General features: G+C 37.6%; 1 protein-coding gene across 1 annotated transcript in view; it reads right to left on the bottom strand.

Annotated features, from left to right (window-relative positions):
- Positions 1-24349, bottom strand: part of EYS (eyes shut homolog) — a 939662-nt gene that overhangs the window by 115255 nt on the left and 800058 nt on the right. Inside the window, exons 39-40 of the mRNA XM_059831070.1 lie at positions 8675-8783; positions 4996-5216 (exon numbers count right to left, since the gene is read on the bottom strand). Coding sequence (XP_059687053.1) covers positions 4996-5216; positions 8675-8783 — 330 coding nt within the window. The remainder of the gene's footprint in view (positions 1-4995; positions 5217-8674; positions 8784-24349) is intronic.

Here is a 24349-nt window from a genome sequence, read left to right as displayed (position 1 = left end):
CCGATTCTTACCCCCATCCCAACCCAGGGGGAGTAAGTGAGCGGCTGGGTGATGCTTGGTTGCCAGCTGGGGTTAAACCACGACACCTGTACACAGACAGATTTTTTAGTCAAAATATAAATGGAATCTAGATAACAGATCTTAACTTAAAGAGAATGAAGATGACTAGGGATTTCCAATTCCACAATATGATCCATTTGGTAGTTTCACAGCAAAATGGTGATTGTGCAGCCTGTCCCCATCACCACAGCCCTGCCTGGCCATCTTGGGGCTGTGCTGACCCTGGTTCCCCTCAGTTGGCTTGATCCTGATCCCCCACCTGTGGACCTATGTCCCAGCTTGGCTTCAGCCCGTCACTATCTGCAGGGATGTGCCTGATGTGAGGGGCTGGGGCTGCCCCAGTACCCTCTGGCTGCCCTGCTCCTGGCTGGGGCAGTGGGACGGGTCCTGGCTGCCAGGGCGCTGCTGGCCCCTGCTGCATCCTGAAATTTTGTATCTGAAAACTAGATGCATACTAATCCCTGACTCTTGCTACCAAAAATACAAAGAAAACATTTTTTCTGTCAAATAAATTTCTTCTGCATAATTATTGTAATTAATAGGATGAACACTACAATAGTATTTTTGTACTCTGATTATGAGAAAAGGTAAGTAACTTTCTTTTAAGAATGACTGTAAAAAATGTTTCTTATGAAACACACCTGTCTATGCCCAGCAGTATGTGTTGACAAGCTCCAATGTTCATTATAAAACATGGCTGAGATACACATTATGTAATACTTGATGGCATTTCAGAAACAAAAGCTCTAATTAGCTGCCAAGCACCTGAAGAATAACATGCAATGGAAAATCTTTTTTTTGCCACTAAACAGTGTCATTGAAACAACTGGCAAATATCCTAAACAATAATATTTTTTTATGAATCATCAAATTGTTGCTTGTTTACTCTGAAATTTATTTTAAAATAAACCTAAGTATTTTTACAGTAATAAATACACAAATGAACAATGAATGGTGTAGATGGGAATATTTTTGATGCTATAGATTATTTATGGCTCTCATTGGCTGCAGTCTCATGAATATAAATTAAAGTGGAGTGAGGGGACAAACTTGTATCTTTTATCTACAAGAGGTACCAAAGGATGTTTGTAACCAAAACAGTGGGGGAAAAAGGTGACAACAAGCCCAACACACTTAAAATTGCTCCATTTACTGAATAGAGTTTGTTACAGTATGCTCATTTACTAAATAGATTCCTAGTATTAGCAGGTACTGCCTGGAAAGAAGTACAGGAAGAGTCTATAGCACAGAATCTCTCATCATTCCTTTCAGGAGATGCTTCGCCCGCTGAAGCACTGGACTTAGGTCTTAAGACAACAGATTTAGAAGAACAAACTTTGTGGAATGTTTAGGTCCAGATGAAAGAGGTTCTGGAGCCAGACCTGCCAAGGCTGATCAGGAGATATACAAGTCATTGCTTGTCCATATATCCTCAATCTGCTCAAACCTGTGGAAAATGGAATTGGTACACAGCAAACTGAAGCATTCCCCAAAGGGGTTTCTGGCCCTGGCATTCTGTCAGGCAGAGTCTGTGTAAAACGCCTGCCAGTACTCCTGAAAAATGGCTGCTAGCACAGGCAAATTTACACCCCAACTTGTCACCCTGTTTATGTCCTCTACAAAGAATTTGGTGCAGATAGGTAGACAACTTACCAAAAAGCGAATCTTTTACATCTGCCACACTTCCCAGCAAAGCGGAAGTGATTTGGTTGATCACGTTGCACAGTAATGGAGCAGTCTGTTGTCACATATATGTTTAACACTCCAGAAAAGAGAATGCTGCACACACTGTGGACAAAATGAGGCTTCAGGACTTTGGAATGCAGGAATCGCTCCTGTAAAGTCCACTGCCTAGTAACCTATCCAAGTGAGAACTCAAAATCCTGATAGATAATCTGTTGTGATAGTTTTTGTTGGCAGTCTTGACACCTAAGAGGAATGATCGGCCCCTGAAAAAGCAAATTCTATTCTGCCAAGTGAACAGTATGAAATCAGAGCTGCAGGACTTGGATGTGAAACATGGTATCTAGGTCTTCCTAGCAAAGTGAATCTTATTGAATATGGACAGCTTGTGAACTGACTGAAGAATGTATGTACATGCATACGAAAACCAGCAAACCAGGTGAGAAGAGAGGGAAAGAATGACTTCCCTTGACCCATTCTCTCTTTCTAATGCAGCCCAGGATGCTGCTACTTTCTTTGTTACTAGGGCACATTGCTGACTCATGGTCAACTAGTTGTCCACCAGAGCTGGCAAGTCTTCTGCTGCAAAGCTGCTTTTCAGCCAGTCAGTCCTCAGTCTATACTGGTGCCTGGGGTTATTCCACCCCAGGTGCAAGACTTTGCATTTCCCTTTGTTGAACAATATGAGATTCCTGTTGGCTCATTTCTCCAGCCTGTCAATGTTCCTCTGAATGACAGCAAACCCATCTGGTGCATCAATCACTCCTTGCTTTGTATTTAACTGCTGTTTCTGGGGTGCACCCTGTCCCATCTTATAGGTCATTAATGAAGATAAACAGTATTGGATCCAGTATTGAGACTTGCGGTACTCTGCTAGGGATTGGTCTCCATCTGGAATTTGTGTTGCTGATCCTTTGTACTTTTTGTGCCTGCCCTTCAGCCAGTTTTCAGTTCACCTGTCTGTGCACTTACCTAGCCAGTACTTAATCAGTTTGTCACTAAAGATGTTATGGGAGGCAGTGCCTTACTAAAGTTGAGTAAACAACATCCAGTGCTCTCCCCTCATCCATCAAGCCAGTCATCTCACTGTGGAAGGCTATCAGGTTGGTTAAGCACAATTTCCCCTTCATAAATACATGATGACCACTCCCAACCACTTTCTTGTCCTTCATGTACTTGGAAACAGTTTCCAGGACCATTTGGTCCATCAACTTCCCACAGATCAAGGTGACGCTAACCATCCTGTAGTTCCTCAGATCCTCCTTCTTGCCCTTCTTGAAATTAGACTTCTAGTCCTCAGGAACCTCTCCCAATCACCTTGATCTTTCAGAGGTTATCAGGATTTATCTTGCTATGACATCAGATAGTCCCCTCAGCACTCATGTGCGAATCTCATCAGGTCCCATGCATTTATATGTGTCCAGTTGGTTTAAAGGTTCCCTAATCTGATCCTCCTCCACCAAGGGTAAGTCTTCCTTGCTCCAGACTTTTTCCCACAGGTCTGAGAGGAATAGGATTCCTGAAGGTCAGTCTTATCAACAAAGACTGAGGCTAAGAAGGCACTGAATATTTCAGTTTTTTCTGGATCCTTTGCCATCAGAACACCTGCCCCATTCAGCAGCAAGCCCACATTTTCCCAAGTCTTCCTTTTGCTGCTGATGTACTTGTAGAAGCAGTTGGTTTTGCCCTGCATATCCCCTGCCAGATTAATTTCCAGATGGACTTTGGCTTTCCTAACCCCATATCTGCATATTTGGACATTTTCTTTATATTCCTCCCAGGTCACCTGGACATGCTTCTACCTCTTATATACTTCCTTTTGATGTTTGAGTTTTGTCAGGAGCATCTTGTCCACTCATGCAGGCTTCCTGCCACTTGATTTCCTGCTCATTGGAATGGATCATTCTTGGGCTTGGAGGTAATCCCTGAAAATCAGTTGACTCCTGTAGAAATGATGCTTCTGTAGAGCTGCTTATCCCTGGTTTGTACATGCACAGTCTTCCATGACTCCTCTGGGCAGAAGAGCAGTGGCCCATTTCAGAACAAAAGCATTTCTGAAAAGGGCTGAGGCCAACAGTTGGAAAGCAGAAAGGCAGGAAACAAATCCAATGGTCATGAATTATTCAGGACCCAAGCTTTAAACGAAATGGTATTCCATAGTGGTAGATGACGGGCCAATCAGTAGAATAACAGACATATAGGAAGGAACAACAGAGGAAAACCAGACTTATTACTCCCAAGTACACACTCAGTTTCACCAATCTGGTAGGCAAATTGTGTATGTTTTCATAGAGTTGCATTGTTCTCATTTGTGCTCTAGTCAAACAAGGCTTAGACATCAAAAACCTGTTTGGTGTTCTTTGTGTGCTCACATCAATCAAGAGAGGCAGAGAAGCGCCTCAGAACTTTGATTCAAGGTCTCCTCAACCTAAGAAACACACAGTGGTCCAGAGCTTTAAAAGAACTTTAGACTATATTCTGTTCAGCATTTGCCTTGAAGCTGAAGTACAATTTTTAAAATAGACATGCAGGTACTTCACAAGTTCTATAAATTTTAAACAGAAATGTAGTTCCTAAATGCTGAGTGCTTAGACAATGATCAAGTTACTATGACTTAAACAGTTACTGTGCTCCAATTGAACCATCATTCAACTGAACCATCATCCTCCGTGCTTTTAACCCATGTCTCTTTTGAACCCCATTTCGTCTTTCAGCATGATGCACTTTAACTTTCAAAGGTTCTTTGACAATACTTCTTCACACATACTAAAGGTGCTGACTTACTTGTTACTGTTTTCATACCATGATGGTGAAGGCCTATGCTGTGTACCCAGGAGCACACCATGAAGATGGGTGAGGGTACAAGGCCTAGTAAGATAAAGAGTTGTTAGACGGAAGAATGAGACCTTACGTGTTTCTGTCCAAACCGTCTATACAAAGAGTCTGATTTAGTCACCGAGCCTTGTAGGGGAACTGATCTAGTTGATCGCAAAGGAATTCTGACAGCAACCCAATATGTATGCAGTGTGGACAATGTAATTACATTTTGTATCTCTTTCCATGTAAGCAAATAATGTATCAAATCTCTCTGGCTAGACATGAAGATGTCATATTTTCTATTTAATATTATCGGGACAAAAGATTGGCGATTACTTCATTAAACAGAAAATTATAGTAATTTCTCATTAAGGACAAACCTACCAGCCACAGAGTGTAAATAGATGATAAAATGATTGAAGAGGTAACTCTTACCTAGTGCAGGTCCCACCATTGCGACATGGATGATAATCACATATTGGAACATTGCAGTTCTCAACATTCCTCCCTCCAAGAGCCTCATCTATGATGAACAACTCTTTGTTGTTAACTTGAAAATCCCTAATGCATCCTTTATAGCCATGTATCTGCCCAACACATTGATGAACCTCTTCATGAACAGGAACATTCCCAAGAAAGATTGAGCCAAAGGTGATCTGCAGAAACAAGAAGAGAATAATCAGAAAAGAATGTGATTTGTGATGTTACTGTATGCAATGAATGAATAATAATTAGAGATAAAGGAAATAGCCATTACTTGAAGTTGGCCAAAAGCTATGGTACTTGCCGAAGGGATTCTTTTTGCAAATGTGGTTCTCTTAAAAAAAAATCATACAAAGAGAGTGGTTTAATGTGTTTGCATATCTTCAACCATCTAGGACAACATATATCCTATGAAAGACAAATTGGACTTCCCAGCCCTAACCACAATGATCATGGCAAGGTTTTCTCATTGCTGTCCTCATTTCTATACTATGAGTTTTACATTCATGGTGCAGGAACACAGGAGAAGCTGTAGACTTGAAGAGAAAACTTTTCTGTAGGATCTGGGACCTACAGGACCCAAAGATAAGGGGAATACAGAAACAAGATTTTACTTTTTTTGGATGAGTGACAGAAAACAGACTGCTATACTGAAACCCAGGGGAAAAGGGAAAGTTTTAGGTAGTAAATTCTAGAGCCACAAATGCCTAGAACTTCCTTGTAAAGGTGGCAAAGATACACCCACAACTATTTCATACTGGGACTGACCAAATCATATTAGTGCTTAGTATGGTATTTCCTGTGCTACCTGACCTAGGCGTCAAACCCTTGATCATCACATATAAAGGATCTATTGTGAATTCCACTCCTCAAGCTGATGCCTGACTTTCTGGAGTTCTGACATGGGATTTCACCATTTCTAATTTCCTTTACTAAATGCCTGTTACAAAGAAATGAAAAAAATAATGATTTTTTCATAAGTGTATCACTGTGATATTTGTACTATACCATCAATCCAGAAAGTGGGTGAAACCTAGCCAAGTATGTTCAAGTCAAGTAGGAATAAACCAATAGAATAAAAAATGTATCACAGCATGTGTAAAACAAAGAGATAATTTATGTGAGGAGATAATTTATAGTGAAGGAGCCCTTCACTATCATATTAAGACATCAAATGTAAAGAACTAGGAACAGGAGGAGAACATGACATTGACTTATCTGGAATTCACACCCTCCTGGAGCTCTGTTGCTGACAATTTCAAGTGAAATTTGGAGATACAGTGATCATTAATACCTCCAGATATTCCTCTACTTACATTTAGAAGAGAAAAGAAAAAACCCTACTTCTTTTAGAGCATGGATAAAATTAAATCAGATTTTTCACATGGAAGGAATTAAAGACATCAGCTCAGCACTTGTCGAATTCATTTCATATCACTTGACTTTATCCCCTTTCAAACAAGGCTATAAACCAGCATAGCTATGGACAAGATTTGTAAGTAGTGTTTACAGACAGACATTTTCTCTCTGCTTGTGAACCTCTTACAAGAATTAAGCAAAGCATTAGACTGGAATGTAAAGTGTCTATAATTAAGAAAAGTGTTTTTAACACTCCTCTTGCAACACAATCTTTTTATTATTGGGCTTATTTTACAAAAGCACTGGCCTTGGCGGCAGACCCAGTGTGCCACAGAACAACTTTAGCAGGCTCTGCTCAGTTTCTCGCATCAATGGGTTTTATCATAATATGTTAGATGTTCAAACTCATGTTAGTACACCAGAAGACACATTTCTTTATGTAAAGGTGCTGTTCTGAATTTAACTGACTTAAACAGAACATATTTTAAGGAAGCACACAAGAAGAATTCCTGTAAGTCTTGTTAATAACATAAGAGGCTTAATAAAATATTATATTAACATTACGTTAACTTCTGTAATACTCATGCTTAACTTTTCAAATACTAATTTGAAAATGTCCTTCTTCACTTGGAGCCTGAGTGGTAAGAAGGATTAGCTTGGCCTGTAACAGGAAGAAATTCATTAGTCCTCCTAGAGATAAAAAATTTCTTTTTTTCTTTCTTTGCTTGTGTACTTTGTAAAGAAAATAGGGGCTCTGGGAGATTGGGAGCAGATCTGTAAAGTGTAACAGTTAGTCATGAGGATATGACATTCATTCTACATACCACACAAGGGGTTATTCTGGATTAACTATAATTTGGTGCCATGATATACCCATTAGTGGTTACAGCACATTAAGTTCACTCATAGAGAGCATCTTTTGTATTGTTTTATCCGGAAAGAATTCAGCTAGCATGCTCCAGGATCGCTCTGCAACGTAACAAAAGTGTGGTAAGTGGGGATGACCATAACATTCACTTCAAAAACTCACTTGTGATATGAACTGAAACTTAACCATGGACCCCCGCAAAAAGAAACAGAGGAGAGTTGTGGACTTTCTTAGGAACCAAAGAAATTTCCTGACTGGGGGCAGAAATCTTCTGATGTACGATCTTGGTGCATGACATCAAAGGTGGCTACCTGTAAGTTTTTCTACGAGTAAGGTACTGCTGGCTTCTTTATATAATTAGGTACTGATGGGTAAGTTCTTTCCCCAGATTCTCTATGCAGAAGTTGCCAATACTGTTAGCTTTACATTCTGCCAGAGTTATGAATCTGAGACATAAAGGGAGAGACAAAGGAACCTTCTGCAGCAGAATGTCAGGTTGATCATCTGGAAGCTATGAACAGACAACTGATTGGGCTAATAGTAATATCTAATACAAATTAATTCTTTATATCAGACTGAACAAACACCTAGATACTGACTCAGGGAAGAAAAAAAGGGAAGAAATTCTATTACTAACTGGCAGTGCATACCGTGATACACACATCATGATTAGCATCTCTACAACTAACTGTCCTGCCTTCCAGTGAACAAACTTATAAAGTGAGTTGTCAATCACAGTTCAAATTCTCAGGTCTAAAAACATTTAAAATGTATCATGTAGAAATAATCTTGTGATGAGAGTGCATAACAAAGAGAGATGATAACATGGAGACAAGAATAACAGAAAAACTCAAGATTTGGGAAAGCTGGCCTATTCTCCATTTAGAATGAGTCTTCTGATACCAGTTTCAAAATAGAGACAGTCATTTTTACAATACTATTCAGAAGTGAAGTCCTAGCAACAATACTGACATCAGGTTAAGTCACTGATAATTCATAACTGCCTTCCACTAGACAGTGGGGCTTGCAAATAAAAAGTAACCAGAATTACTGCTTAACAATATCTGAATTGTTTCTAATAATACCATGACCTAGTTAAATGACATTGCTAACACATTATTTTTCCTCTTGCAGTATCAGTGTCCTTTTCATGGACTTTAGGCAGTTGAAATAGAAGTTTCAGAGACAGGTAAACTGAAGAAATTAATGGAAATACTATGGGTGCTTGATGTGAAAAGACATATTAAAGAGAAATTAAGTACATATAATGGTATTTGAGGAGGAATTTCATTTTCTCCTTTAGAAAAAGTCAGAATGCCTATTTTTCTTTGAGAATAACTGAAGTGCATATGCTGATGAAATGTTCAAAGCAAATAGCTATTTTTTGATGTTTTGCGGACTCACCTGAGATGCTTGATACGAGAGAGAAAGTCTGTGTTGTACAGCAGGATTTCCATCTGCAGCCATTTCAATCATACAGTAACCTTCAGGACTGCTCACAGGCAACATATAGCTGGAAGGAAACAGAAGATCTCATTACTGTTTATGTTGTTGACAGCAGAGTGTTCAAACCTCACACAGCAAAGGCAAGGTGAAAAAGATTCTTCTGTCTCCATAAAGGATGACAATCTTTGGACACTAATAATTCCAGTTTCATGGCTACTTGGACTACCCAGGAGACAAAAGGTGTAAGTTTCTTCTACTAATGTCCCTCTTGTATTTGCTTTCCTACTATTCTTGACTCTAGTGTTTGAAATGCATACAGAGACAAAGAAGAAAGATATTTACATGCATAAGTGGGTATTGATAAATTGTAAGTGCTAACTGTGGCTGACGCATGGTCTCCCTAGGATAGAGGATTGTTGGACAAGTAACATCAATGTTGAATGATGCTGAACTCCCTAGGTGGAAATTTCCTTTTCCTGCCCTACAGGGGAAACAGAAATGGAATAAGAAATGAAAGGCTGCATACCTCTGAGCAGCAAGATTACACTGTGATATAGTTATCGCTACTTGGGAAGCGTGCTTTTAATGTAAAGCCTGGTACTGAGCTTCAGAGTTAAAGAAGAATATAAGGTTAAGGGAATTTGTAAAGTAAATTCTAGTGAGCATTCAATCAATAAAACATTGAGAATTCTTCGAGTTCTTTCTATGATGAGATTTGATGAAATGCTATTAATATTATCAGCAATAAAAATTCAATCCAACAATATGATTTTCAAATATATTGGTTTTTTATTTAGAAAGGAAATTTGCATAAACATTCTCTAGCAATGGCAGAATAGGAGAACAGTAGTTGATAGATTCTTTAAAAGTGAGCTCTGCTATTTCTGTAGAAGTGCTTCCCAATTCCACTTTGCCTCAGTTTCAATTTTCACATGCTTTAAAAGAGAATGTGATGGGCCTCTTCTTGGGAAGCATGTTAAGATTTGCTGACTACATGCACTCTGCACATGAAACTCTGCTCAGTCAAATCCATATAATCAGGTTTCCAGAGTAAGGCCTTTCAGAAGAACAATGTTACAATTTTGTGTAATATTTCACAAGTGTTACACAACAGATTTTACAAAGGATTCTGAAAAAAACATGCATTTATACGGACTGCCAAATTTTCCTTTTTTTTAGCCAGACAAATGCTAAAGGACAATGACAGGAATCTCATAAACTATTTTGTGTTGGGATGGATGAATTTTTATATTAGGCCATAGACATACGGAAGAGTTAATATATTTTAAAGCCCATTATGTCCTGAACACTAGAAGCATATACTACTAACCTTAGAAATTACCTCAACACTGACAAGGACAAATTTACTCCTGGATGAACCACGTCAAGACCTACCATGCTCTCCAATGCCTACCTTTTCATATACCACCACCTGGTTGGCTGCGTGTAGCTGCCACAATATGATTTATCCTGTGTTATGCCTTGAGCTTTGCTTTTCTACTCCTGTGTCTACAGTGTTACTATTTTATCCTCCTGCCTGTAGATCCAGTATGAAATTCAGAGTCTCAGTTTTCACCTCTGAAGTTACCGGGAACATTGTATTGACATAAATGGATATAGTATTATGTCCCAATGAATATTTATAACATTCACTGCAGTGCAGTGATTTCTGAGTGAGCAGCAAAAAACCAGTGCATCTACTAATGCAAGTCTCATAGGCAGTATATCTATATCAGCAGGTGATGCACCCATATTAATAAATCCTACTTTTCCAATGGTAATATTGCTTCTGGTTCCAGAGCTAATTCAGTCAATACTAACTCATTGACTTTTCACTGTGCTCTGCTGCATGGGGTTGAAATGTGCTAAATTATTTCACCTTTGTAAGTATGCAATGCTTTTCCTATTTTTGAACCAGGAACAACATTTTAAATTTTTTTTAAAAGACTGAGATATTTGAAAGGCATTTTCTATTCTCACCTTTTGAAATGTGATCTAGACCCCTAGATTATTCAAATGAGTTTGAAAAATGTTAATTTTTCTTTATTTTAGTTAAAAAAAATGTTGTTTTAAAATATATTTTAAATTAAGTTCCTTCTTACATAGTCTAAAGTTAGCATAATATTTTATTTCGAATGTAGGGAGCCAAAAGCAATGTCTGCTGTTCTGAAGATCAGCTAATTTTCACAATTTCATTACAAAATGTGAATTGAGTAAACAGAAGTTCCTCCTTAATAAATAATGGGTATATTGACAGACAGTTTTGTGATCTCCTTTTTAGATACTTGGAATAAGGACAATTTTTGAGAAAGTACTTCCATCTACTGTGATTTCCAAGCAATTCTTGATATGTAAAATATACTTTGAATTTTATTTATTATTCCTACTCATACTTCAGCTGCTGGGAATTGTCCAGGTAAAGCACAGTGTATAAAGATAACTTTCTTGGGTAAAAGAAAATCAGCTCGTATAGGATTCTCCAGGGGAAAACCAACTCATAACTTTTCTTTCATGCTTTCTGCTCTGAGTGGATATTGTAGTATAGACTTAACAACCTCATGACAAAGCTTACCCTCTGCCCCTGTCTTGTCCCTGCTTTTCAGGAAGGTTTCTGAACTCTGCATCTGCTGCAGTTTTTAAATCTATTCAAGGTTTAACCCCTTATATCACATGTTATAATAGTCCAGCCCACAAAGAACAAAAGTTTAAGTGATGTGGCAAATTTAATAAAGAAGACTGTTCATCTAATGGAAAAGAAAAGAACATTATGGTCTATGTCAGTTTGATCATCTTCAAGCAATTAACCATCCAAGCCAAATTCAGCATTGTAAACTTTCATTGCAAATGTCTGGTATTCACATATTCTCACTGTTTTGTATACATAATTTCTCTTGTTTTGATTCTTTGCTAGAGGAAAAAAAAGTAAGAGATGAAAAATAGGTGCAATTAAAATAAGCCTTAAATATTACTTGATGCTGACATGGTCTTTATTGTGGTATCTTTATGTAGACAAGCCCAAGTACCCTAAATTAATATAGAAAATAACACAGTCATCCTTATGCAGGCATACCTGGTGATCCATTCCACCTTTAAAGAAATGTGTCAGGAAAAAGAAAAAATAAATTCTAAAGCAAAACCCCCAGTTTCTATAAACATCAGCTATTATACAGTGATTTTGATCATTAGGTCTCAACCTCACAAAGGACATAAAGCTAATATGTTTTGGGTTTTTTTAAGATTCAGCAATGAAATCTCAAAGAAAAGAACTGATTTGTTTGATGTCCGCCAGTGGATTAGTGTCTGAGTTGTGAGAAAAAACCCACAGGCTATAAGCAGCAACCTACTGCCCTGTATTCTAGAGCACACATTAGGAATGCTACCACTACTTTCTTCAGCATTTACTCCTATCTCTGCAAGGATCTCCAAGCAAATAATACTTGAAACTTCTCTCTGTCTTATGTCATAGAAAGGAAAAACTGTCATTTGAAATGTGAACAAAATCAATATTTTTCATGCTTACATTACCACAAAATTATGACTGTTTGAATTTGCTAGATTACTCAAATATGCTTAGAATAGCTTTTAGAAAGAGACAGAGCATGGAAAATCACAGCCCAAGAGACAGTTTTCTGAAAAAATTATGAAAATAATGAAAAATGGCAATTAAAACAGAAATGCTGTCTCTATCTTTACTATAGCATTTAAACCCACAAAGTGCTGCAATATGGACATATGCAAGAAATAATTATACTAGTTTTTAAAAACAATGACAGAAAAAAGGATGCGCTTGAAATATTCTGTGGCAGAAATGACCTGAACTAAAATACCACTTCATGAAGCTTTATAACTGATAATATTCTTCTTATAATCTAACATTAAATCTGTCTTAATCTTGCAACTGGATAAATGTGGTTGTATTATTGCACGCATCTCACAGAAGACTGAAATCCATTATCCATATTAGAAAAGATAAAATGGAACTGATGATTTATTCTCTTGACATTTTTTCTTTATTTTTCTAATTAACCTCATATTATGAGATACTGACCTCACATTAAGAACACCTGAGATTAAAGTGGCTAATCACTGACATCTTTAAATTTTGAAGTATTTTTAGTTCAGTTGTGCTTTTTCACTCCTTTAGATGCTGAAGGCATTTCAGTCCATCTGCCTCACATCTCCGTGGCATATTTTAGTTGCACTCAAAGCCAGCGTATTTTTCCCTCCAGAGACAGTGACAGGAGAGAATGCAATATGATTCCTATTGCAGGATTCTTTTGTCAGGCACCAAAACTGTGATTCATGCACATCACACTCGTAATGATATAAAAAGGATTCACAGAGCAGTAGAGAATTGGGTGTGTGGGGAGTAGGTATAGGAAACAGGTCTGTGGGGAGGACATGTGGGAATGTTATGCACAATAATCTAAATAGGTCTGGAGCCATGTGGAGCCCAACCTGTTCCTGTAGATGTTAAGGTACAGGCCTGATGTAGTCAAATATTTGTTTCCACAGATTTGAAATAAGAAGAGGTTCAGCCTTCTTTTCTGTGCTTGGCTTAGAATAACATTATTTTTTCACAGCTGCTGTGGATTTTATATAAGCTTGTTAAGAACAAGAATTAACAAAGGATATACTACAGGGGCTGTTTCTTTACAAAAGGCTCATGGACCTCAACAGATGCAAAACAGAAGTTATATACAGTGATTAATGCCATTACTAGTTACATCTTGATTAATTATATATAATTATGTGCATAAACACTGAATTTCTAGCAAAGTGCAATGGTCACCTAACACCTCATAGCTATGACATGATTGTGGATATTAAGTACTGGATTAATTTAGGCCTGGAAAGGATATTGAAAGAAATCCTCTTAAACTAGCTAAGATTGAGGCACTTCTAAATCAAATGTTACCTCCTATAATCTTGCTTAAGTGAATGTTTTAGCTTAAATTATCACAGCTACTCTTAAGTGAGAAATGCATTCATACATTTTTTTTTTTTCTTTCAAGCTAGTCACCAGGTGGCACTAATGGAGCACAGTAGAAAGCACGAATGCAAAATTCATGCTGTCTCTCCTAATCATCGGAAAGACTAACTTAAGCCCTAATTGATAGCATGATTGCTTCAGCTTCCAGTTTATATCGAGGGAAACACAGTAAAGGATCTTAAACTGATTACATATTTGACAATATGGATGAGAATAGGTCCAGAGACTGGAACTTCTGGAAGACTTTTAACTGCACTCATGCATTATAATTACCTAATGTAATCATGTAAAAATGGTGTTTTCATGGTTGTGTAAACATACTTAAGAAAATTTAGTTTATAGCAATTATGTTTTCTATATAGTGCTGAAGGTGCATTTCTAACAGATTAAGGAGAGGCATAACAAAATTAAAATGTCAGATCATCAGGTATAAAAAAACCCCAAGCATTATAAAGAGAATCAGCCTCTGTTCTTATCCAAGCTAAATTATCATGGTAAGATTTTTTCTGAACAAAGATCTCACACTGCTAGCAGACCAGGGTTTCTGGTCTTCTGAAAAATTATTACAAAGTAGTTATATTACTGTCCATTTTCTAATGCCACAATTGCAGGATTATGTTTAGAACTGTTTGCTATGTTTCTCCCTACAAGCTGACAAACACTAGCCCAACTTAAGAGCACCTCATAGGAAAAAATCTCCACAAAAATCCTCTTTACTGAACAAGTGTTGATATTAAAGACACAATCTAAAATGACTCCTGCAAAACACTGAAACAGCGGCTTCATTTGCACCCTTGATTAACCAGAGCAGTTGTCAAGGGAACATCTAACCAGCTGTCAAGGAATACAGGAGATTTTTCAAGAACAGTGATTTTACTTTTGACTGAGCACATTCAGTTCTCAAGTGTGAAAATCTGTATTGCATCTCACAGTTTTAATAATCTCTTGGTAGTTCTTTCCAAAGTTCTTGTACTTACTATTTTCTTTTTCCTTAAAAAAATGTATTTTAAAAATTTCATTATTAATAACATATCTTCTCTTCCCCAAATTAACTTCAACATACTGCTTCCATGGAAATGTTCACATGTCCCTTTACCCTCTTCTATTCCAACAAGGTCAAATTTTGGTATTTCCTACCACTTTCAAGTACAATGCTGAGAAGTAATAATTATAAAAATGAATGCTTCATTTTATGTCTGACATTTTATTTGAAATCAATGAAACATCTGTTGAAACCTCCAGCCATTCAACACCAAATTTCAGGTTTTTCTAGTTGCTATGAGGTGACGGAACTGTAAAAGCGTACCAGTAGAGGAGAGGGGGAGAGAGAAAGAGAGACAAAGGAAGGGGGTAGACAAAAGCATGGAAGATGAAAAATCCCAAATGACTAATAGTGTCTCGCAGTAATCCCTTGATGCCCTTTTCTTTAAAAAAGAAAGAAAAAAGAACCGTGTGATCTTTTGGAATTCATTAGGGGATGATAAACTCCCAGCCGATCCCAAACTTTTTTGAGACTTGCGGCTCCAGCTGGATGCACATAAATCTATGGGGTCCAATGGGGTTCTTCCCAGGGTACTGAAAGGGCTGGCCGATGTCATCGCGTGACCTCTCTTCATTATTTTTCAACAGTCTTGGGAGTCTGGAGACGTTCCAGTTGACTGGAAGCTGGCAAATGTTGTCCTAGTTTTCAAGAAGGGAAAGAAGGAAGACCCTGGTAATTACAGGCCTGTTAGTCTCACTTCAGTGCCTGGTAAAATTATGGAGAAGATTCTTCTGGGAGATATTGAAAAAATCTTTGAGAGACAACATAGTCATTGGTCATAGCCAGCATGGGTTCACGAGGGGAAAGTCCTGCTTTACCAACTTAATTTCCTTTTATGACAAGGCCACCCACATAGGTGGCCAAGGGAAGCCAGTAGATGTGGTGTTTTTGGATTTTAGCAAAGCTTTGGATACTGTCTCTAACAGTATCTTTCTGGACAAAATGTCCAGCACACAGCTAGACAAGTCCATAATATGTTGGGTGAGCAATTGGCTGACGGGTCAGGCTCAAAGAGTTATAGTAAACAGGATTACATCAGGCTGGCAGCCATTCAGCAGTGGGGTTCCCCAGGGCTCAATTTTAGGGCCAGTTCTCTTCAATGTTTTTATAAATGATCTGGACACAGGAATCGAATGTACAGTAAGTTTGCCGATGATGCTAAACTAGCAGGAGCTGTGGATTCCTTTGAGGGTAGAGAGGCCTTACAGAGAGATCTGGATAGACTAGAGAATTGGGCAGTCACCAACCATATGAAATTTAACAAAAGCAAGTGCCAGATCCTCTACCTGGGACAGGGCAATCCTGGTTATACATACAAATTGGGGGACAAGAGGCTGGAGAGCAGCCCTGCAGAAAATGATCTGTGGTTTGGGTTGATGGCAAGTTGAATATGAATCAACAGTATGTCCTGGCAGCCAAAAGGGCCAACCATGTCCTGGGGTGCATCAAGCACAGCATAGCTAGCCATTCAAGGGAGGTGATTGTCCCACTCTACACTGCACTGGTGTGGTCTCACCTCAAATGCTGTGTGCAGTTTTGGGCGCCTCAAGAAGGACATCAAACTATTAGAGTGTGTCCAGAGGAGGGCAACTAAGATGGTGAAAGGTCTTGAGGGGAAGACTTACAAGGAGCAGCTGAGGTCATTTGGTTTGTTCAGCTTGGAGAAGAGAAGGCTGAGGGGTGACCTCATCACAGTCTACAACTTCCTCAAGGTGGGCAGCAGAGCAGGAGGTGCTGATCTCTCTCTGGTGACCAACGATAGGACACGAGGAAATGGAATGAAGCTGCATCAGGGGAAGTTCAGATTGGACATTAGGAAAAGGTTCTTCACTGAGAGGGTGGTCGGTCCCTGGAACAGGCTCCCCAGGGAAGTGGTCATGACACCAAGCCTGTCAGAGTTCAAGGAGTGTCTGGACAATGCTCTTAGTCATATGGTTTAGTTTTAGGTAGTCCTGTGAGGAGCAGGGACTTGGACTCGATGATCCTTATGGGTCCCTTCCAACTTGAGATTTTCTGTGATTCTGTGTTTAGTTGTCAGAGGTCTGGGTTTGGAGGAGAAAAGAAACCCTAGCTATTAAAGGGACTTCTGATGGGGCAGAAAATTTGACAGATTTGCTGATGGTTTGTTTTCAGTGTTTTCTTAATTGGGCCTTAGAGTGTCTGGTAATTGTGTAGGATTCAAGAGTTGTTCCTCACTATGTGAAGAAAAACAGTTAACAGTCTTTGGCAGCATTACATTGAACATTACATTCCCCGTTATTGCTGACACCTTCATATCCACACATCGAGGGCTGTTCTACTAACAATGCTAAAAAACAGATTCTGCCATTTGTACTTAAATTCATCCCTTATTCCTTGATCAGTTTTACTAGAATATGTAGGAAAACAAGAACTTAGAAAAATACACAAAGGTGAACAAACTTAAGAGAGTGAGCCCTTAAAGGCAGCCAATTAGCATACATAAGAGTGGACATAGTAATGCACATGAATATTTTTGGGGCCTAGACTGCCTTATGAATGTAAGCAGTTGCTCTGATATATTTGTACCCAATAATAAGGGTACCATAGCTAGGTTACAAATGATAGTTTGTCTATCTCTACACCTATATAGCTTGGTGTGTTTGTATGGCATAGTGGGTCCTCCAGTACCACACTGATTATACCTGATGCAAAAGAACATTAGAGGTCCTGTTACTGGCTACTGCAGAAAAGGAAAAATATTTTAAACTGAAATGGAGTTTTTTCCTACTATTATACATAGCACTCTGTCTTCAGCTTAGTTTGTTCCTAAGTGCTCCATATTGCGTTGTTGCAAAATACTACTTATTGTTCTCAATGAAAAGAGTTGCAAAAAGGACTGCTCAAAAAAGCCTGAAAACTGAGTCTTTAGAGCATCAATCCAGTTACATTGTGGTTGGAACCAGTGAAACAAAAAAAGGAACTATTTAGATGTTGTTTGAACACAGATAGGTAGTTTTATGGAAATACCAGTCTCGGGCACCACTTTCATCATCAATTTCCTTTTAAATTAAATGTTTCTTATCTGAATTTGATTATAGATTTATTGACAGGGTTGCTTTATCCACAGAACACACTTGATTTTCTGCCAGACTTTTAGATTTTTCTGTGGAAATAAACATTTCAGTTAAAACTTCAAAATGTATGAGGACGTTTGAACTGAACCGTACATATGGTATTTACACTAGAACGCCTATATAACACACAAAGTGATTTGCACAGTAATAACATAATTTTTGTACTAAATGCCTGGTTTTCCCCATTTTTGCACATAGGTCTTTCAAAAAATCTTCAAATTTACAAGTCTGAATGAGAAAAATGTCAAGAAACAGAAAAACCTTATAGCTCTTCCCCATGTGATTTTGCATATTCCAGGAGATCATAATTTTCTTAACAAAAATCTTACCATATTAATAAAACAGGTGTTATGTTTCCATTTCCAACCTGTCTTACAGACATTTTATACACTTTCCTATAAAGATAATGTAGAGTTTGACACTAAAAGGTTACTATTTGCCTTTTGTTTCTTAGTAGACTTTCAACTAACATAATTTGCTGCACATTTGGAGAATGCCGTTTGTCAAAATTCTGGCTTTGAAACTGCCATCACAGTACTTGCTGGGCCTTCTGAGAGCAGGCCAAATTCTAACAAAGCATAACGCATGTCAATGGACTCGCATTAACACAAGAGAGAAAAATATGGCCAGCTTTTCCTCAGTTCTGATTAATCCAGGAAGAATAATAGCATCCTTACATGGCTCTCACATTAAAGTTGCTGAGCTTTCTCCAGTCATACATATATCAAGCTATAAAAAATAAAGTATCCATAAGAGAACAACACTTCTTGGTTTTCCATTATTAACATGCTGTGAGAATATATTTTAAATACCGTCAAAGTGAACCCGCTAAATTTCAAACCTCTTTACCACATATGTGATTCCATTCTACCAAGTTTTAGTATGAAAAGATTAGTCAGTCTGATGCTGACTTTTTGCCATTATTTTGTTGCACAGAAACTTTTTTTTTATGTTGAAAGATATTTAAAAAAAAAATTATTTATTTTACTCTTCCATACCCATTATATTTTCCTTTGATTTAGAGACAAATTAATATAATAAAGATCCACCAGAAATCAGCTTGGTGCAAATCATCAGCTTTCTTCCAGTTAGCTTTTAAGGGGGTGTTTTGCTAGGCTTGTTGTCATGTCCCTTCACATAATCTAATAATTAATCTATTATTATTAACATAATGAACACATTGCTCAGCATAATAATTATATGCAAAACATACTTCACAGTGGATTTTGAAAGCTCCTAGGACTTGGAAACTGTTATACAGCTGATAACAGTTCCACAGTAAAGGTCCTTAAGAGTAGATGACAAGCTGAAAATAAGTCAACAATGTCATCCTGTTACAGAAAAGGTAAGCACAAAAGTGGGATGTGTAGATAGGTATAGAGACAGTGGATACGTGAAGCATTTTTCTGCTTTCTTCCAAGGTAAGGACAATGAATGGTGTCATATCTTAACGACCCACTTTATTAATCAGCAGGAGTTTTGCTCAGTCCATTTTCTCTAATCTCTGATTTTCTATTCCCTTACTATCATCAACACATTTGGTATCTGCGTTCCCTCATTTCTATTGTTGCTGCTACACAAGGCATGCTACTAGCCTTCAAATGGTGCATTGCATTGAAGAATACATGGGCCAAGAGAATCAAGACTAGAAAAGTGCTTCAAGAACCACTGGAGATCTGGAAAAGTGACCTGCAAGATAAGTTTAAATCCAGGTTTCATCAAATGCAAGATATATCCTTCAGTTTTTAGCATTCTTGCAGTGGATAGCTGATGCTGATAAAACCATACATCACTTCAGCAAAATCAAAAGAGCTGAAGAAAACAGTCCAAATCAGATGCACAATATAATCTCCCAGCACATAGAAGGTTGCTACAAACAAGAAATAAGTAATCTTTCCTTCTTCTCCATGTCAGACATTATAAAAAATATCTCTAGTAGTACGGATAATGAGGTAGATTGCATGGGTTTGTACAGGCTCCCTCACTGGAGGTTTTTAAGGACAGGTTAGAAAAACATCTGTCAGAAATGGCATAAGCATTTAATTTACAGGTATGACAAATATGGCATAAGTGTGCCCTACTAAAGCAGTGGTGTAGACTAGGTGATCGCCTAAAATGTCTTGCAGCCCTACAATTCTATAATTCTAACATTTCCATCAGAAGAATTACATATGATTCAGTGAAGTAATGTTAACACTGAAAAATTTGTCTCACATTTGGTAAGAAGTGTTCTTAAAATTAATATGACATTTCCAGTCTTTCAGATAATTGAGCCCATCTACAAAGTAAAGAAGGAGTGGAACAGGACTCATAATAGACAAACAAGACTATAATAGAAGTGACTGCAACAATCAGTGTCTGAATTTATATAGGACTAGATTCTATTATACACAAATCTAATGTTACCTACTTAAGGAAAACCTTCTTTCTAGAGAGTGCTGAATGAAAGGGAAGAAAGGAAAATGCTTTTGTTCACTTTCAAACTGTATCTTTTCTCTTTTGTTGTGGACATACCAGTAGAATTGGACAGCATAAGCAGACAAATACTCTTTATCTTGCCTAATATTGTTTACCTTGCACAGAAGACGCAATTTCTTTACTTAATGTTGGTGTATGGTTTTTCACACATTATATAGAATCTAAAAAACCCCCAGAAATCCATGTTTGTGTATAAGCTCATTACTAGCTGAAAATGGTAATAGTTACTTCAGGTAAAACAGATACTGTTTATGCTAGGTTCTAGTTAGCTTGCTTTATCCCTCACTTACTCCAGCTCTGCCAGTCCAACAGTCAAGTATACGATCCTTTAGTAGGTTGGTTAATAGGACTCTTTCTATTGCATATATCACTGAGCATACTACAGGCAGCATGCACCCAAGGATCATTTACTTCAATGGCATGCTTTTCTTCAACATATATATTTTATGAATCATGACTTTAAAGATATCTGTCCTCAGACTGGCTCCTAACAGGGAAGTGTAAATTCTGCTTTTAATCATATCTCTGCAATTCCACTGGCTTCACAGGGACTGCACTGGTGTAAACACAATACATCTGCGCACTGTGACAACAGCCTGATAGACTGTGACATCTCCATTTTACACATGCAAAAATGGGAATAGCATAAGGATATGTGAAGAATTAGCATTAACATTTACGCGGAGTTTTGAAGCCAGAACAAAATTTAATTGTTGTTATCATCATCATTATGGTAGTTATTGTTATCATTATTCATGATCATGACAGTATTGGAAGAATATATTGTTACAAAATTGATCCTGTCAGTAGGCACCAACTTCTACGAAAACCTTATGTTCTAATCTGAGTTTCGGAACAACCTGTTCTTACTTAGAAGGATGGAGAATATGTACTGACTATCCTCTGTTGGATCATAATAGGCTTCTTTGTGTATTTTTGTGAGCTTTTTTCTGTTAGAGGAATTCATGGAACCACCAGTTTTTACTGCTGATAAAAACCTGTATTTCTAAACCCAGTAATCCACCTTTAAGACTGAATACTGTTGCTTTCTTCTGTTTCTGACAGCATTGCCTCAGGTTCATGTACCAACTGGGTATTTGCTGCACCTGAACAAGCTGTTTTAATTTTCATTATCGCTACCTTTAACTTTTCTTTGAGCCTACATTATACCAAAGAGAAAGACTTCTATTCTGCTACTCTGGAGTTCCAGAGATGAACATTCCTCAGGGAAAGTGCTTGCAGTCTTTTGCTCAAGTTGTTCTTACCCTTTAATCTGACCTCTCATTTACTGATTTTTAATATAGATGTAATTGCATTCAAGCAATTTTATTAAAAATTATGTAACGACAGAAAGGAAAGTTTGCTTACTTCTCCAGTTAAAAGCCTCCACTTAAAGCCTATGCAACACCTAATAAAAAGTGTGGAACACATATGGAAAAAATGAGGGAAATTCAGCTGTAATCTCCACTGATCTCCACTGAAAGAATATTTTGAGGTGAAAAGAGTGAAACCTTTTATATGAAGAGTTGTTACATAACAGGTTTTGACCTGTTCTTCCCTTAAGTGAGAATGAAACCCTTTCAGCAAACAAAATGGTAAACAAGCTCCCTAACACCAATCTATTTTCTCAAAAGTCATATGCTTTCCTCTAGGGGAACTAAATTAGGCGATTTTGTTAATTTAGAAAAAGTCAGAATAGTAATCAAATGCAACAATGTAATATTATATTGATGAAGGGGGCGTTGGGAGACTTCTGCTAAACAACGAAGAAATTGAAGCCTAAATTTGATGGCATGGAGCAGCTGAACACTAACTTTACAAGAAGAATACTCCACAAAAGTACAAGACTTTACCAAGTCAGGGATCTTTTATTGTTGAGAGAAACATGACTATTAGCCATATCATTCTCTTTAAGTACAAAATCACTTGTAGTTACAGTGATTTTGAAAACACTGAAAAAGAGTGTTGGGTCATGTTTCCATTTAGAAAACGTTAATATCAGTAGAAGCAGAGTATAACACTATATAAGAAACATTCAGTATTATCTCCCAGTGAGCAAATTAACATTGTTGTAAGTCTGGCAAAATATGAAACAGAGCACTTGGTCAAACCTCAAATTTCAAAAACTATTTGGATACTGTCCACATTGTTGCATTGCAGACTGTGATATCACATCTTAAAACTCTTTGTTAAACCATGTATCTACCTACCAGCTAACTGAATCTCATGTATATGAAAACGTTGGTGAAAATAAAGAAAAATAAGAAATCACTGTGTGTATGTATAGAAGCAATGGTGTCATGTGAAATGGCTATGAAATACAAAGTTTGAAGAAAATACATGCATTTCTGACAACAACCAATGTTTACCCTCAACATGTTTATAATAACAATTTGCCTACAGTAGTAAGAATTTTTCTGTGTGTACATAAATTGTGCTTGTTAGAATGGTTAAAACAACAGAGAAAAGAATAAAGGAAAAGAATAACATATCCAAAATATCATATTTTGAGGGGGGGAAATTCCACTCAAGACAGTAATATAAAAGGTAAATTCAAACAAATGTTGAGGGTTGAATTGTCCTAACACCTCGCCAACAAAATGCCTCAAAAAAGCGTTGGAAATGTGCTCGCGAAGCTACATAGTAGGTAATGTCCTACCAATTATGTCTCCTCTCCCCTGAGGAGGGCTATCACTCCCAGCCGCATAGTGACTCTTCTGGAGTTAGCAGGAGCTTAGTATTGCACTAGGAATGAATGATTATGTTGAGCCATCTTCAGACATAGTCTTCCATTTACTGTCTCACATAAATCTGATCCTATGAATGAAAATTAGGAAGCTGCCTGACACACGAATAAAGCTGTATCAATGCAATGTTGTACAGATAATAATGCCATACTGCAATGATCTCCAATTGAGAAACGTCTATTTTCTTACCTATTACAGACAGAAGAAATACAATAATGAGTAACATGTATTGTTTCTAACAGGCAGTACTAATTAATTTTTCTTTGCATACTCTGATGATCTAAAATGAACTGCTACCTCCCCTCTACACAGGAAAACTAAGAGAAAAATAAGTTAAGCAATGTGATTAACGAGAAAATGACTCTTTAATGCCAAGACAAGGAACAAATTTGTATACTTATACTGGAAATTCTGGGGGAGACTCTAAAGAATAAAATCCTTCTATTGCCAGCTAGTGCAAACCCTGAGGTTGAGGCTGGCATCTTTGCTAATACTCATGACCAAGAGACATCCTGCTGGTATTTCAGTTTTAGGCATTTAAGTATTGATTAAAAAAAAAAAAAAAAAAATTGGTATTTTGGTTTCAGAGTCTTTAAGGCTCATGTCTTCTAATCCTTTGTAACCTTAAATCTTTAGACCTTTTAGCTACTCTCACATTGCCTTAATTGAGACTTTGGCAAACTTTATGTGCCTGCTTCTCATAGTGATATTCAGACAGCCTATTCTTGGGCTCTGCTGATGACATTCAAGTAATTTGCTTCTTCACATTCTCAGAAGCATCCTAGTCAGAAAAAAGGAAAAGGCAGACACCTAGTCTCTGCTATAACTCAGGAACAACGGCTGAAGCACCTATATCCCCAAATCAGCTCTTCTATAAAGGTCTAAGAATGCCCGATTCAGTTGAATTACACTAAGATCAACTGAAAATACAGCAAGAGAATGTGAGTCAGAGCACATGGAGCCCAGGACAGCCTCTTAAAATAGGATATTGAGTTCTCCACTGTAGCGCTTAATTTGGCAAATTATTATTTTAGCCTCACTGAAGGTGCAAATATATGTTATTGCTAAAGAATAGTTTTCTATGTATGACAAGAATTTTCACTAGCATTTTATTTATGGTAAGCATTACTTCTTATGCAGTCATAAACAGAGGGCCAAGCAGACCTGCAGAGTATACTGCAGAAGGGTAATACACCATTTGTAGCCCAGGTGAAACTGGGAATGAGTAATTGATATTTCTTAGTAAGCTGTAACACCAGTTAAGAGAGTTATCTTTGT

The sequence above is a fragment of the Gavia stellata genome, chromosome 2 (assembly GCF_030936135.1).
Source record: "Gavia stellata isolate bGavSte3 chromosome 2, bGavSte3.hap2, whole genome shotgun sequence".
In the NCBI taxonomy this organism is placed as follows: domain Eukaryota; kingdom Metazoa; phylum Chordata; class Aves; order Gaviiformes; family Gaviidae; genus Gavia; species Gavia stellata.
The sequence above is the reverse complement of the archived record's forward strand: the minus strand, read 5'-3'. Positions and strand labels throughout refer to the sequence as shown.